Genomic DNA, 17856 nt, shown 5'->3' with positions numbered 1-17856 from the left:
CTTTCCGTTATATTTGGACTATGATAGGATTTGCATTCAAGACCATAGTCCTTAGTGCACATGAAGCCCATCAACCCTAAACTATAGACAACTCAACGATATAATAAATTAACTTCAATTTCTTGCTTAATATTATAGTGTTGTCATACAAGAAAAGCACGTCATCCAACCATTGGCCGAATAAATCAAAGTTCTCTTCCGATCAACTGTCCACCTAGTCAAGTGTAAAAAAAATAGTAAAATAGAACTTGAAAGAGTTCAAGAGTCCATAGATATAGTTAACTAAGTAGATGAATCCGAGTATGATCCCATATCTGATATGGGACATACTCTTGATCAGAAAATAGAGACTCCTGAGGACATGTCAGCTTTGTGTAAATATAGTAGGATCATTCAACTTTTAAGAATGTGCGAATCCATAATTACTAATCAGGTATTGCTGATCCAAGATGATGAACCTACTAATTGCACACAAACAAAGTCAAATGTTAACTTAAAAGAGATAGCAAGAGACTATGAGACCTGAGATGAACTCGATGTATGTGAATAAGGTTTAAACCTTAGTCGACCCTCTTGATGGAATAAAACCCATAGATTGTTAATGGTTTACAATAAAAAGGTTGACATGGATGGGAATATCCATATATACAAAGTAAGGCTAGTAGCAAAAGGTAACAAACAAAGACAATGTGTTGACTTTGTTGAAGCTTTTCGTATGTAGCCATGCTGAAGTCCATTCAAATTTTGGTTGCAATAATTATATACCATGACTGTGGGTTAAAACAAGTCTCTTGGAGCTGAAATTTTTGATTTGATGGAAAAATCAAAAGGTTTGATTTTATCAAATATGAAGATGGATTGTGTGTTTACAAGAAGATAGTGGGAGCATTGTGGCATTCCTAATATTACATGCAAGATATATTGTTAATAGGAAATGACATCCCTATATCTCAATTTTTGAAATAATGGTTATTAAAGGATTTATTCATGAATGATATGGGAGAAGCGACTTAATCTATAGAGATAGATCTAGAAGATTGCTTTACTCATCCCAATCTACATGGATAAAATCTTGAGAAGATTTTATATGGAAAAACTGATTTACTCTTAAGCGCTATGTTGGAAAGGTTTCAAATATGAAATAGTTGTTGATTCAATAGCAAAAACCTAATATATGATTGCTTCAGAAGTAACAAAGAGTTGCAATGTAGATCAGGATGTTCATTAATGAACTTATAGTAGTTCCTAACATTGTTGATCACATGCATTGTATTGTGATAACAATAAAGCCATTGCACAAGCGAATGAACTAAGGTCTCATCAATGATCTAAACATGTATTAAGACGATATAATTTGAACAGAGAGGTACTACATAGAAATAACGTAAAGAGAAGAATGAATTTTCACAAGTAATAATATTGCAGATCCATTGACAAAGAGTTGTCGCAGTATAAACATGATCTTCATGTAGACTCTTATGATATTATATATATAAGTGATTGGATCTAGTACAAGTGAGAGTTTGTAAGTGTTTTGCCCTAGATCCAATCGATTTTGGACATAAAACACTTTAATATATAGTTGATGCGATTTATGAAAGATTTATTAATTAATTAATAAATGTTCAATTGAATTAAATAATGGAATCTATAAATTCAAATCTTAGTAATTTGTTAATCGCAAGGAGTTGTGATTGTGAGATACAAATTACATATGATTAAATCTTAAATCATTCGTGGTCGTAAGTAATGACGAGATACGAATATCGTTATTGCGGATATACCATCACGTATGTCATTTCTTACTTGTGAAGTAAGTAGTTGATCCCACAAGCTAAAGTGTGGTGACACTTAAATGAACACGTGGATATTTTGTTATAGAATGAAATATTGGAGACCCGTTGAGAGATTCCACATAGATAATTATCTGAGTGTTAGTGGTTAATTTTTAATGTTCGATAGTGAAATTGGTCCTTTGACTTGAGGTGTCATAGTGCCTTATATGAGGACAGTCATGCTTTAGCAGTGTTGGATGTTGCTCCGTCAAGGACCGCTAATACGGCATCGTTCGGGTATGTCAAGAATCGTATGAAGGTTGTAAATGACCAATAGAGAATTCGTCACTCTTAGATGGTAAGAGATTACGATCCACATTTCATTCAAATAAGTCGATAACGAAATCTTTGGTCAAGGTGTACTGAGAGGTTAAAAAGGAGTTTCCGACTTATATTAACTTAATAGTGTAATGAAAGATATGATTGATAATCAGGATTGATACATTTTCATATCTCATAATTGATCGGATCATATTAATGAAGGGATTCTAGTTTCATGGTAAACGAACAAGTTTGATTTTGTCATACTATGTTATATTTTTCATCATATATATTGTCATGACACATTGCTAGATGGCAATCTGGGACGGTGAATGTGAATTTGCAATAAATTAAAATGATGTTTTAATTTATTGACTTTGATTAGATCAAGATAATAATTCACATCATTAGGTATCGTGATTGTGAACCTGATGGATTATACACAAAGGAGAATTGAAAGATTATGATTTTTCAATTAAATAATTTAACAAGCGTTCGATAAATTAATTAATCGAGTTGCTTATTTATTAGCTCGAATTAATTAATGAGATTAATTAATTCACGGACCGAATTTAATTAAATAAGTTGATTAAATATTGGACCGGGTTAACAAATGGGTCAAGCTCGTTTGAGCTTATATATATAAGCAACTAAGGTTTACAATTTAGTAGAGATTGATTCTTCTTGCTAGCACAAGAAAAAAATTATAATCTTACAATCCTATTCTCTGTGTTGATCACTGTAGGAGGCTGGACAATTGGACAGTTGTGAGTGACAGATCAAGATTGTTGGAACGAAAGAATAACAAAAGAGTTTGCAAAATCAAAGCAAGAATTACAAAGGAGTTTGTAGAATCAATGAGAGGTACAATTTCTATCTAAACATAAAGATATCCTTGATGGGAATTAAAATTTACTTTATTGTTCGCTACAAATGATAAGTATATTCCCAACAATTTTTTTGGTCAGTACACTTTGCTGGGGACATAAAGCATCTCTACAACCTACTTCCTTTGTTTACATTTAATAATAATAATTAATAGCCCTTTAAATTTCTCACAGTTGATTGTATGTAAACCACTAAAAAGCTTTCTTGTGGGGTTAATAATGCAATGGACCCATTAGATTAATGCAAGTTGCTTTCGTCAAATCCCCTAATTAGCTTTTAAAATGGTTACTCATTTGATAAAGATGAATAAGTGAAATTTAATTTTTCTGAATCATTTTTCATTATCATGGCTTTCCGTGACTCTGGAAGCAGTGCTCTTATCTGTTATATTCTTTCTCATAACCCTTTAGCATCTTCATTGTATAATATCATAAGCAATTAGTTTAATTTTGAATTAGGAATGCAATTCTAGAAAATTCATAAGAATCTATATGGATATGAATTTTTTATTTTTTATTTTTGGATGAAAACATCAACATGAATTAAACAGTATTTAAACGGATCTAAAATAATTGAAAAATTATAAGAACACTAAGAACACAAAAGAAAATGTGGAAAAACAAAAACAAAGACTCAACAACATAAAAAAAAAATGGATATAACCTTGATTTTGGAGCCTGACTTTGATACCAAATGACGCGAACCTGATTAGCACAGTTGTTATCGAACCCATATAGGGGTGTAAATGAGCCGAGCCGAAACTCCCCGCTCGTGCTCGGCTCGAGCCTTTTCAATACGGGCTTTTTTTTGCCTGAGCCGAGCTGAGCTGGCTCGACTCAAAAAAATAAAGCTCGACCCAAGCTTTTGGCTCGAGCATTACCGAGCCGAGCCGACTCGTGTTTTGGTGTCTTTTTTTTTTTAATTTTTTTTCCTCTTAATTGCTGCCCAGCTGTTGGCAGCTAGACAGCTTGTTGGCAGCAGGTTAACTGCTGCCAACAGGCAGCTATAAAGCTGCTGCCTCAACAGTCAGCTACAAGCTGACTATTAAGGCAACACAGTATAGGCAGGCAGGCAGGCCTTTTTTTATTTTTTGTTATTTTTTTTAAAATTAAACGGGCTGGCCCGTCAATCCATGGGCCGGCCCGGGCTCGGGCGGATGCCCCATTTTGGGGCTCGGCTGGTCCGAGCCACGAGCCAAGCCACGGGCCTCCCGAACCACCAAGCCTTTTTGACATCCCTAAACCCATAGGAATTGACACCGGATTCCAAGAAAACCAAGAACAAGGTTTTAGATTCAACCCACAATATTGGAACGAAGCAACCCAATAAGAACGACGCTGTGCAAGACCTCTTGATTACGCAACACGATGAATTTCACGCGAATTTATGAATTTGACTCAATAATTACGAACCAAACAACCAACACAGTCACATGGACATGCCGACCTTTTGATTACAAATAATTATAAAAATCACACATGTTGTTTAAACACCACAAGAACAATTAATTCTTGATAAGTTCGATAATTAGTCCCATCCAGAACAAAGGATTGAAGCAAAGTTTCGAGAGAGAAAAGTCTCAACTTTTCATAGTCAATTTCTCCAATTGATTACAATGAAGATAATCCCTATTTATACTAGAAATCTAAAATAATATTAAAAAGGAATAAAACTATTAAAAACCTAATTTGAAAAAAGAAGGTAAATCACGTCCCAAAATATATCAGAGATGTAAAAAGATTAGAATTCTAACTAAAATAGGAAATTACCAAAATCTGGAATTCCCGAATCACATCAAATATCATGGTCAAATTTGAGCCACTAACGTATAAGGATGACATTTTAAAAATGGATCATGCTTCAGCGCCAGAAGGGTCGACAGAGACTTGACAGGAAAGACATAGTTACAGGGGTCGACATTTTTTATTCACAACGAGACCCACAGAAGCTGGGAGAGGCGATCAGCCCTTCTTGGCTTTTTTTTTGTGGCACTTTAGCATTATCCTAGAAAAAATTGTTGAAAGGAACAAGTCTTCGTCAGCTACGCTAGAAGACATTGACTTCTGACACTGAAGCATGGTCCTTTTTTTCTAAGGATAATGCTAAAGTGCCAGAAAAAAAAAGGCTAGAAGACATTGACTTCACCACTCAAGTCATTTATCAAGCAGTGCGTAGGGACCCCTACATTTTCCATAATTGCATTTCAATTTAATTATATAAAATGTATTTTAATTTTACTCATTGTTATAGTAATATTTCTAACTTTTTTAGTAGCATTTATATACTTAATGTTCTAATAATTAGCACATTTTACCCTTAATTATGATTTTCATACGAAAAGTCCGTCAAGAAGAACAAATAGACTTATTTGCTCCTTGTATTTTTAAATAAATAATTACAAAATTATAATTAAATATTTGCACAAAAACCCATCATTAAGAAAATAAGCGATTTACTAAACATACACACATATAGGTGCATGTTACCTCATACACAAATGACCCGTTTCATAAAGTAAATCATACAATACTATCAATTTGTCAATTATGTCCAATGTCATATGTCTAATTGTTGTAATGGTCGCAAATGACATGTTTGATAAATTTAATCATAAATAATATATTGAATATGTCTAATTTCGTTTAATATTGTATACCAAATAGGAAAAAGAAAAAAAGAAAAGAAAAAGGAGTTCAAGGAAAGATCTTTGAATTTTATGGTATTAAGTGTGAATTCACAATCTAGAAGAGTGGAATATGACAATTTATCCGTGTTTGATGGGAGAATTATACAGTCGACTGTGTAGACTGAATGTTCTCTTTGTTAAATTCCCCTTCAATTATTAAGCATCCGTTTGGGCTCCATTATTTGCCCATTTTTTCCTTCTCATATTCAGAATTTATGGTCCCCACGCCTATATATCTTGGCATTTGTCTTGACTTTTCAACAGATGTTTCACTTAAATTTCCCAATCTGCCCTTGATATGTTCTTGTGGAGCATTTCAACAATTGCATTGTGTAGTTGAGGGTAATTTTATCCAATGCATTTTCAATGGTACAGTGATGGGAAATTGACAAATGACAAGGCAACTACCTTTGTTATTTTTTAAATTGATTCTTTCACTAGAGAATAATGAGATTATAATGTGCTCCAAAGGGGGCTAAAACATAGACTGCTCCTTTCTCCTCTTCATTTTCACAATCATGGCTCTTTGCAACTTCTGGAGTAGAGTGTCTGTTTTTTTATATCTTACAATCCCTCTCGCAGCTCCACTGTCCTTTAAGTTCCCTACTATCAAACCTCATGACATGAACATAAATGTCACTGGTGATGCGTATATCTCTTCACAAGGCCTTCAGCTCACGTCAAATGAGAGCAATAAGGCAGCAGCAGTATGGGCAACGGGCCGTGCGACTTACATAAAACCCTTGCACCTCTGGGACAAAGCTTCAGGTAACTTGACAGATTTCTATACTCATTTCTCCTTTGTTATTGATGCCAGTGCCAATGCCACTGATGGTGCTTGCTCTGGGGGAGACGGATTCGCCTTTTTCTTGGCTCCTTTCGGTTCAAGCATAACTGGGGATTCGTCCGGTAGTGGCCTTGGCCTTGTTCACCGTGACTCCCCAGAAAAGAAATCTGGTGATCCTTTTGTGGCAGTGGAGTTTGATACTTTTAAAAATGGATGGGATCCAGAGGGTTTACATGTAGGTATTGATATCAATTCACTAATTTCCGTAACCAATGTCACATGGTCGAACAACATCACTGAGGGAAAGGAAAACGAGGCTTGGATTAGTTATAATTCCGCTTCGAAAAATCTTAGTGTAAACTTCACAGGTCACATGAGTAATCTGAACAAAAATGGTCGCCTCAGCTATACGGTAGATTTGACAATATACTTACCTGAGCGGGTGAGTGTTGGCTTCTCAGCAGCTACAGGTCTTTGCTTGGAGAAACATAACGTTAAGTCCTGGGAGTTCAATTCAATGGTAACTAATAATCAAGGTCCTATTAATACCGATCCTTCCATGGTGCCAAACATCAGTCCACAACCTAGTTACCCAGTGAGCCTTGGGGGAAAGAAAACAAAGGGAGGTTTAGTAATTGGTTTGATTGTTGGTCCGTCTGTTTTGGTCCCTGTTTTGGTTTTGATTGGTTACAGTATATGGAGGTACAAAAATAGGAAGGGAAAAATTGATGAACTTTCCTTAGATATAACAATGGACGCGGAATTTGAAAGGGAATGTGGACCTAATAAGTTTTCATATGGAGAACTGGTACGTGCAACAGACAATTTTGCTGACGAAAAAATGCTTGGAGGAGGAGGATTTGGTTGGGTTTATCTAGGGTATTTGAGAGATTCAAATTCTTACGTTGCTGTGAAGAGAGTGTCAAAGGATTCAAAACAAGGGATGAGGGAGTATGCCTCAGAAGTGAAGATTATCAGCCGATTAAGGCACAGGAATCTTGTACAACTTCTTGGTTGGTGCCATGAGCAAAGAGAGCTACTACTTGTTTACGAATTCTTGCCAAATGGTAGCTTAGATTTACATCTGTTCAAGGGAAAATCGTTGTTGACCTGGGAAACAAGGTACAAAATTGCCCGAGGCTTGGCTTCAGCTTTGCTGTATCTACACGAAGAGTGGGAACAATGTGTGGTGCATAGGGACATAAAATCGAGTAATATTATGCTGGATTCGAGCTTCAATGCAAAACTTGGGGATTTTGGTTTGGCAAGGCTTGTTGATCATGAAAAGGGATCACAAACAACTGTCTTAGCAGGCACTATGGGATATATGGCCCCTGAATATTTAATCTCTGGCAAGGCAAGCAAAGAATCAGATGTCTACAGCTTTGGAGTTGTTGCGTTGGAAATCGCATGTGGAAGAAAACCCATTGACGTTAAGATGCAGGAGAATCAAGTATGCATGGTGGAGTGGGTTTGGGACCTCTACGGAACCGGAGACCTACTTAAAGCAGCTGATCCAAAACTATGTGCAGACTATAATGAGCAGGAAATAGAATGCTTGATGATTGTCGGGCTTTGGTGTGCTCACCCTGATATCAGTCAGCGGCCATCAATAAAGGAAGCTATTCATGTCCTTAACTTTGAAGCTCAGTTGCCCCTTCTCCCATCAAAGTTGCCAGTGTTGACATATTTTGCTCCGCCACATATAGTTACAATATCTTCGGTTTCACAATCCGGCAATGTCAGTTTACTCCAGCCTTCAAGTTACCGTTCTGATGTCTCAAATTCCACATCATCTTCTGCTCCTTCTGCATATGCATCTGCATCCACATCTGCATTTACATCTACATCTGCATCTGCATCTCCATCTGCATCCGCATTCACATCCGCATCAGCCCTTCAGTAATCTGTAGACGGATAAAAGTCTTTTATAGTGAATATATTTTCAAAGTCTTCATAATTCAACTTCTTTGGTTGGTGAATGAAGGTGAAATCTTGCTGAAAGACGCAATTTTTTTACGCTGTTACTGTTATCTGTATGCGTCCTGATGCTGCCGGATTCTAATGCCCAAATTATAGGCTGAATATATCATCTTGCCATGCAAGTATTTTTGGGCAAACCAACTCAACTCTAGAATCTAACTCAAACAGATTCTTAAGCTCCGCTCCATTTTATTAATTCTTATTTCATTCGTTGGCTCACCACATTATATTGTAATCAGAATTAATACTGGGTGAACAAGGTTATGGTAAATTAAGAAAGGTTTAGGATATTGTTTATCATTGTTTCGAAACTAACAATACACTCACATTATGTTATCTAGTTGGCTTTAGAAAGTATAAAGACGAAATCATATTAATCTACTTTATTCATTCACGTATAGCATAATTAATCTAGTAATATTAACTCTAGCATGGTTTTTTATATGGTCTAATCCGACGCATGGAGGATTAATGCTTGTGGAGCGTGAATTAAGGCTTGTTTGGCACGGCTTTTACTTTTGTAGAATAATTTTCTTAAGGAAATTACTTTAAGAGTGTGTTTGATTACATTTATTTTCCTTGGAAAATATCAATTTTCCATCCAAATTCCTACTTGGAGTGTTTGATTGCTATTTTTTTCCATGGAAAACATTTTCCAACTTTTGAAAATATGCCTAATTTTCCTTGGATAGAGGTGGTTTTTATTTTCCACAAAAGATGGAAAATATTTTCTTTTCTAAGTGATATTTTCCATGTCAATCAAACACACTCTAACTTCTTCCAAAAGTTACTTTTGTCTCAAAATCAGTGTTTGATTTTTCAAAAACCATACCTAACGGACCTTTAGTTATTTATATAAATTTTAAAGCAACACATTTAGAATTTTATAATAGTTTCTGTGCAAAAGATTATCATGGTTCTATATATTTTTAACCAATTTTGCTAGAACATATGAATTAAAATATAATTATTATAGTATTACTTTGCCTGTATTTATATTTATACGTGGTATAGTTGAATAATTTCACGTATTTTCTACTTTCGAACCAACGAACAGAAAATGAAATATTTAGAATATAATAATCACATTTTGGCCAATATGATGACCTCAAAGCATAAACATATAGAATATTGATGATCAAAACATGTATGTATTTCTTGTTGAAGTTTGCAAATTTATAGAAATCAAATAAAGGGTCTACAACAAAAACGGGGTTGGTGCTTAGTAGAAGTCAAGAGAGACTTAGATACAAATTGGAAAAATCAGGATAGACTTTTTTCTTTTTCTTTTTTTTTTACTTTCAATACTATTCTTTGTTTGAACTTTTTCACAAATGCATAATAGCCTCTCTCTCTCTCTCTTCTTTTTTTTTTTTTTTTTTTTTTTTTTTTGGCACTACAAATTATTTCAACAGTCAAAGCAAAACTTTATTTCAATGAACAATTTATATCTTTAGAACTTCTGCAGAATTTTGCTGCCGTTTGTCTAATTCTGTGCATATTACATACTAAACATTCCGTAAATATTATAATTGTTACTTGTTACCATTAAAGTTTTTTAAACAAAATTTATTTTGAAGCATGTTTCATGCAATGCGATGACTATAATAGGAACTGTCCTGACAACAGGTTCGCTATATATCTATGTGGGGGAAGCAGGGATTTAGGGCCTGCTTGAGAGTTTCACGGTACTGGTTATGAGCGTTTTTTAGAGTAGAGGTTTTGAGCGTTTATGAGTGGAGCGATTTTGAGCGATTTTAGTAGCGGTTTTTAAAATTATCTAACCATGATTGGGAGTTTATTACCCACCGGTTCTAGAAGTTTTTTAAAAGAACAAGATTACATATATGCCCTTTAGTAAAATTTTCTTTTATATGAATTTTTTCTTTAACTTATAAGTGATATTTTATTTATAAATAATTTTTTTTTTACATATAAGTTTAATATTAATTTAAAAAATTAAATAAATTTAAATATTTACTTAAAATTTTAAGTTTATATTTTTTCTTATAAGTAACTTTTACAATTATAAGTGAATTTTTTCTTATAAGTAACTTTTTTACATTTTACAAATATTTTTTGTCTTATTAGTAGTATTTTTATTTTTAATAATTTTTTTACATAAAAGTGATTTTTTAATTATAAATTATTTTTAATTATAATATAATTTTTCTTATCCTACAAGTAATATTTTACTTATAAGTATTTTTTAATTATAATATAATTTTTTAAAATTATAAATATTTTAATTTGTAATTCAGTTTTAAATAAAATATATTGGTTGGAAATAATTATTTTATAAAAGGGTAAAATAAGAAAAGAACAAGAGAAACGGCCAAAACTTGTCGATTTGGCTAGTTGGAAGAACCGTCCAAACATACACTACACTGGTTTTGGGTCTTTTTTAAAACGCCCAAAATCGATGTCCTAAAAAACTAACAAGTGTGGGTTTCTCCAACCGCTCATAAACGGTGCCACTCCAAACCGCTCAAAATTGACGAAAATAAAACTCCAAAGCAGGCCCTTAGGGAAGGGATAGGCTGCATCCCAAATGTTAATTAAAAAAAATTATGTAATTTTTTTTATCTGTGAATTTTATTTATTTATTTTGCATATTAGCCCGTCCTGAATTTTTTCCTGGATCCAAGTTTCTCTAAATTGATGCGCGTTCCATGTATGCAATGTTGAAGACTTAAACTCTAGATAGAATACTCTGCAATATTTTGGAGAATAACTCTTATTGAATTCAAAGAAAGCTTTCGGCTAATATAGCCTTACAAATTGAAACAGGAAATAAGAAAATAACAGCCCACGTTCTACACTCCTATGAACGTGGTATTCTAGTTGAAGACTGAATCAAACAACAGAGCATGACCCTAACAAATATGGTTTATTAACAGAAATATAAACAAACAACTAAAAGACTTTGACTTCTTCAACAATTTCCTCCCCTAAACTGATTTGCAGTCTGCAAACAGTTTATCTCTAGTACTGCACATGCACCGAGCTACTCTCGAAGCCTCAAGAACACATCAAGTTTCAATGGCTTGGTCATAACATCAGCAACTTGATTCTCTGTAGCACAATGAACAAGTTCCAAAACTCCATCTTTAACAAGGTCACGAAGAAAATGGAACCTTATATCAATATGTTTGCTCCTCCCATGAAGCACAGGGTTTTTTGACAGCTTTGTAGTAGAGCAATTATCACAAAACACTATAGTACTTTCCTTTTGAATGTGACCAAGCTTTTCTAGTACTTTCCTCATCCAAACTCCCTGGCAAGCACACGAGGCAGCAGCTACATACTCTGCCTCAGTGGTGGATAAAGTCACAATTGGTTGTTTCTTCGATGACCAAGCTACAGCTCCAGTTCCAAGCTTGAAGATGTAACCAGAAGTGCTTCTTTGATCATCTAAGTCACCTGCATAGTCACTGTCAATGTAACCCAGCAAAAACCCATCTTTACCCCTCTTGTAAAAGATCCCCAAACCCACAGTGCCTTTTACATATCGAAGCACTCTCTTTGATGGTTTTAAATGCAGTTCAGTGGGACTCTCCATGTATCTGCTAATTAAACCAACAACATACATTAAGTCAGGCCTTGTTGCAGTTAGATACATAAGACTCCCAACTATTTGTTTGAAAGCAGTGGCATCAACTTTAGCTCCCTTCTCATCCTTCATCAACTTAAATCCTGGTACAATAGGGTTTTTGACTGAGGTTCTATTTGCTAGCCCAAACCTTCCCAACACGTCTCGAGCATACTTCTTTTGACTGATGTAGATCCCATCTTCATTTTGTAAGACTTTAACTCCAAGGAAATATCTCATCCTTCCAAGATTAGTCATTTCAAACTCGAGCATCATAGATTTTTTAAACTTCTTAAACATCTCCACATCATTACCCGTAAATATAATATCGTCAACATACAAACTAACAATAAGAAGTTTACCTTCCTTACCGGACTTGATAAATAGTGTATGCTCAAAACTGCGCTTTTCGAAGCCCTCCTTCACAAAATAAGACTCGATCCGACTGTACCACGCCCTTGGAGCTTGCTTAAGACCATAGAGCGCCTTGCTTAGCTTGTAGACCTTATCTTCCTCCTCTTTTCTTTTGTAAGGTTGATCCACAAAAATGTCCTTGGTCAATTCACCATGCAAGAAGGCACTCTTCACATCTAGTTGGAAGATATTCCAACCCTTCTGAGCTGCAAGAGCAATCACCAATCTGATAGTGTCCCATCTTGCAACTGGGGCAAACACCTCATTATAATCAATTCCACGCTCTTGTGCATACCCTTTAGCCACGAGACGAGCTTTACACTTGTCCACAACTCCATGCTCGTTGAGCTTTGTTTTAAACACCCATTTCACACCAATTTTCTTGGCTCCAATAGGTTGAGTGGTTAGCTTCCAAGTCCCATTCCTTTCGATAGCTTCAATTTCCAAATCCATAGCTTCTTTCCACTTTTGACTTTTGACAACCTCCTGGAATGTAATAGGGTCGGTAGCAACAAACATGACACCATCTTCTTCTTCAGACAGACCTAAGTCTTCACCACTAACATAGTCTTCCAACCAAGGAGGTCGTCTTCTAGTCCTCTCCTCATCCGAGCTTTGTAAATTTTCATCAAGAGGCTCATGTGATGATGAGCTAGCTCCACTTTCTTTTTCTTCAAGCTCACTGCCCTCACCTTAATCATCATCTCCCCATTCTAAAACGTCAAGCCTTACTTCTTCTGCACTTCTGTCCCAATTCCAGCAATCATTTTCTTCAAAATCTACATCCCTGCTCACCACAATACATTTAGCAATAGGGTCATAAAGCCTATTGGCCCTTGATTCCTCACTCCTTCCCAACAACACACACTAAAAACTCTTATCAACTAACGTCACCCTCTTGTTGTCAGGAATGTATACATGTGCAACACATCTAAACACTCGAAAATAGTCTACTGTAGGCTTGATACCGCTCCAAGCTTTTTCTGGAGTCACATCCTTTAAGGCCAACGTTGGGCTTCGATTTAACACGTGGACACTCCACTTCGCAGCTTCTGGCTAAAATATTTTAGGAACCTTCTTCTCAGACAACATACTTCGAACCATATTCATTAAGGTTCGATTCTTTCGCTCAGCAACCCCGTTTTGCTAGGGTGTATAGGCTGCCGTCAACTGCCTTCTAATACCATTATTTTCACAAAAATGATTGAACTCAGAAGATGTAAATTCACCTCCCCTATCCGTGCGCAAGCATTTTATGAATTAACCAGTTTCCTTCTCAACAAGTTGCTTGAAAATTTTAAACACGCCAAATGCTTCTGACTTTTCACACAAGAAGTAAATCCAAGTTTTGCTGCTAAAGTCATCAATGAAGCTAATCAAATACCTCATTTTGCTGCTTGACATTGGTTAGATCGGTCCACAAATGTTAGCGTAGACTAGCTGCAGCCTTTGAGAAGCCCTCCATGAGCTTTTCCTTGGTATAGTCCTTTGGTGTTGTTTTCCCACTAGGCAATCAGTGTATATTTTGCTCGGAATCTTGCATAAAGGCATACCCTTCACCATCTTCTTATATTGTAGCATTCTCAAGCTCTTAAAATTTAGATGACCAAGCCTGCAGTGCCATAGGTGTGACACATCTTCTGAGGCTGTTTGAAAACAAGCAGAGACACAAGGTAGTGCAGTAGCTAGTAGGACGAACATTCTATTTGCAGACATTGTGCTCTGCTTGGATGATACAACTTACACATTCCTTTCTTGAAGTTGTCCAATGATGAGAAGGTTGTTCTTTAACTCTGGTATGTAGAACACTTGTGTAATCCCACCAACCTCCATCCTTATGTTTCCTTTACCACTGACTGCCATATTGGTGTCATTCCCAAGTTTTACAGAATGTCTGAAACTTTCATCAAGGTGTGAGAACCATTTCTTGTTCCCACTCATATGGTTACTACAACCAGAGTCGAAGAACCACACATCCTCCCTTCTCGAGTTGTTAAGTTCCACATATAACATTAATAGCATCTCATCTTCCTCCCTCAACTCAACATAGTTTGCATTATTTTCCCAACTTGGACACTCGTATTGAAAGTGTCCTAGTTTGTGGCACTTGTAACATTCCACTATTTCTTTGTTGAAAGGCTGTCTTCCTCTGCCTCGACCTCTTCCTCTATAAGCTCCACGTCCCCTTCCTCTACTCCAACTCTGCCCTCATGTGAGACTTTGAGTACTTGCTCTTCACCATTTTTATGCCCATTCATCCTTTGCTCATGCACTAGTAAGCTACTTTGTAACTCATCGATTGTTAGAGTGTCCAAGAGTAAAAAATAATTTATAATTGTAAAGTAATTACTTATAAGTAAAAAATCACTTTCATAAAAAATTATTAAAAATAAAAATACTAATAATAAGATAAAATTTATTTCTAAAATGTAAAAGTTGCTTATAAGTAAAAAATTAGCTTAAAGTTATTTAAAAGTAAAAAATAACTAATAATTGTAAAAGTTGCTTATAAGTTAAAAAATATGAACTTAAAACTTTAAGTAAATATTTAAATATATTTAATTTTTTAAATTAAATATTAGCTTATATTTAAATTAGATTATCTATAAATAAAATATTATTTAAAAAAAAAAAGAAAAAAAAAGGAGAGATCACACTGAGACTTATAGTCTTATGGAGCGATCAAGTCTCTGTCACATAGACTCCCTTTTTTTTCCTCCGTTTCTTTGAATTTTTTTATTAGTAATGTTTTTATTTGTTGATTACAGATTAATTTTACAAACGGTCACTGAACTTAACTCAAAATTTGAAAACGGTCACTGAAATTTTAGAATGATTTCACTAATAGTCACTCTATTAAGTTTAGGGCCGTTACAATTTTAATTCAAACTTAAAGATCCAAAACAAGTGAATACAAAACCTTTAGGACCTCTAAATTAGATATATTTTTAACAACAATCTTCAAAAAGAATTAATAATAATAATAATAATAATAATAATAATAATAATAATTCTTAACAATTAAACAGTGAATCGTCTTCTACACCCTACGGAGCCGGCATCTTCAAAGCCAAATCCGACCACCATACCGCCGGATAAACCTATCACACCACCAATACCTCCTCATCCCATTCTACAATCTTATACCAACAAACAGCCTCAACGGATCAAAAATCAAATGAATCTCAGACTCAAAAACCCATCCCCACGCACGGTTTTACCTTCAACTCCGGCCAATCCATCATCACCCATGCCAAAACTCCATCACAGGCTGTTAGTACTCACCAAGAGGCACAAGTACATGGTCCCATATCTTCGCGAAACAACTTAAATCAGAAACGAACCGATACGAGTACGAAGGCAGCGAACAGCGAACTTTCTTCCCCAATTCCAGGCACCGGCCTCAACAACTACAGTCGCGCACCACCACCATTACATTCTATTCATCATGGAGAACAAGATGCACATATGCGTCCTCACCAATTTATCTCGAATCAGCCAATTGGTCTCCATACACCGCAAGCTGGTGGCTCGATTTCTTCAAATCGGGGGCAGATTTTGAGCAAATTAACCATTGGATCCAGCAGGCCCAAAAACATCAGGATGCACCTCCAATTTGATCGAAAGTAATCTTGAAAATATCATCTGCAGCTCTCTTCAATTACAGGAGAAAATGTTTTGAGGCCCAGTTCTTCTCGTCCGGGTTTTGTGTAGGGGGTTTTCTGAAATTTGCACTTGAGGTCTCAATGTTTTGTATTCAAGTGTTTTGGCCCTTTAAGTTTGAATTAAAATCAGAATGGCCTAAACTTAACAAAGTGACCACTTGTAAAACCGCCCTAAAACTTTAATGACCGTTTCTACAACTTTGTAACTTTAGTGACCATTTTGAAATTTTGAGCTAAGTTCAGTGATCGCTTTTGAAATTAACCTAATTTTTTATTGTCACTATTTTATTTCTAACAAATCACTTTTATGTAAGAAATTATTAAAAAATAAAACTACTAATAATAAGACAAAAATATTTGTAAAATGTAAGATGTTATTTATAAGTATAAAAAAATCACTTCTTCAAGTTATTTAAAAATGAAAAAATAACTTATAATAGTAAAGTACTACTTATTTCCAACTAATCACTTTTATCTAAGAAATTATTAAAAAAATTAAAAATAGACAAAAAAAATTTGTAAAATATAAGGAGTTACTTTTAAGTAAAAAAATTCATTTCAAGTTATTTAAAAGTTAAAAAAAAAAAACTTATAATTGTAAAGTAACTGCTTATAAGTAAAAAAAAATCGAGTGAATTGTCCAAATGGTTACTAAACTTTGCAAAAAGTTTTCAAGGGGTTACTGAACTTTAAAAATCATTTAAATGGTTACTAAACTTTGCAAAAAATTTCTACGGGGTCACTGAACTTTAAAAATCACGTAAGTGGTTATTGAACTTTGTAAAAAATTCCACGAGATCACTGAACTTTGCAAAAGGTTTTCACGAGGTCACTGTATTCAGTGATCTCGTGAAAACCTTTTGTAAAGTTTAATGATCATTTAGGTGATTTTTAAACTTCAGTAACCCCGTAAAAATCTTTTGTAAAGTTCAACGATCATTTAGGTGATTTTTAAAGTTCAATAATTCCTTGAAAATTTTTTACAAAATTTAGTGACCATTTGAGCAGTTCACTCAAAAAAATCACTTTTATGTATATGTAAAAAATTATTAAAAAATAAAATAATAATAATAATAAGACAAAAATATTTCTGAAATATTCATTTCAATTAATTAATCTCTCTCATTTTCCTTTGCTTCATTAAATTATAAACAAGCAAAAAAATACATGAACTTAAATAAATTGTTTGCAATAAGAGCCATGAAGGGAAAAAAAAAATAGCCCCCCCCCCCTCCAAAAAAAAAAAAAAACCTATGCTTTTATCTTCCTGTCGTGGATAATCAGAGCTACATGATATTCTATGTTCTGTATAATGAAACCAGCATTATATTAGAACAGGTTTCCTGCTCAAGTCTCCATTTATAAATTCAGGCAAAAGTCAAGGGAAACATTAATTTCAACAATATATTCATAACTATTAATCATTATTATCTACACATTTGGTGGGATGTACTACCATTCCTATTTATAAACCACTTATAAATTTGCAAAACAGAGGCTGATTTAAGTTTTTATATTGAGTAATTTCTAACTTTGGCTACATAATATACATAGATAAGATATGAAACAATCTACTGATGTTCCATCTGTTTAACCAATCACTTCCTTGTTGTTTCCTACAATTTTGTGACATCGAGGAGGAATTTTTTTTTTTTTTTTTTTCCCCCTTCATATAAGCTTCTTCCCTTTGCTTTCTGCCATTTACCGTGGCAATAAACAAAAAAAAAGGGTAAGATGTCCACTTT

General features: G+C 34.5%; 1 protein-coding gene across 1 annotated transcript; it reads left to right on the top strand.

Annotated features, from left to right (window-relative positions):
* The first annotated feature begins 6092 nt into the window (after positions 1–6092).
* On the top strand, positions 6093–8740 carry LOC111410684 (L-type lectin-domain containing receptor kinase IX.1-like). Its single transcript, XM_023041147.1, has one exon. The coding sequence runs from the start codon at positions 6189–6191 to the stop codon at positions 8361–8363; it is 2175 nt and encodes a 724-aa protein (XP_022896915.1). The 5' UTR covers positions 6093–6188; the 3' UTR covers positions 8364–8740.
* The last annotated feature ends 9116 nt before the right edge of the window (positions 8741–17856 follow it).

The sequence above is a fragment of the Olea europaea genome, chromosome 15, assembly GCF_002742605.1.
Source record: "Olea europaea var. sylvestris chromosome 15, O_europaea_v1, whole genome shotgun sequence".
In the NCBI taxonomy this organism is placed as follows: Eukaryota; Viridiplantae; Streptophyta; class Magnoliopsida; order Lamiales; family Oleaceae; genus Olea; species Olea europaea.
The sequence above is the reverse complement of the archived record's forward strand: the minus strand, read 5'-3'. Positions and strand labels throughout refer to the sequence as shown.

What these genes read in the sequence shown, in the direction of transcription:
- LOC111410684 (XM_023041147.1), top strand. Translation starts at nt 6,189, where the DNA reads ATGGCTCTTTGCAACTTCTGGAGTAGAGTGTCTGTTTTTTTATATCTT.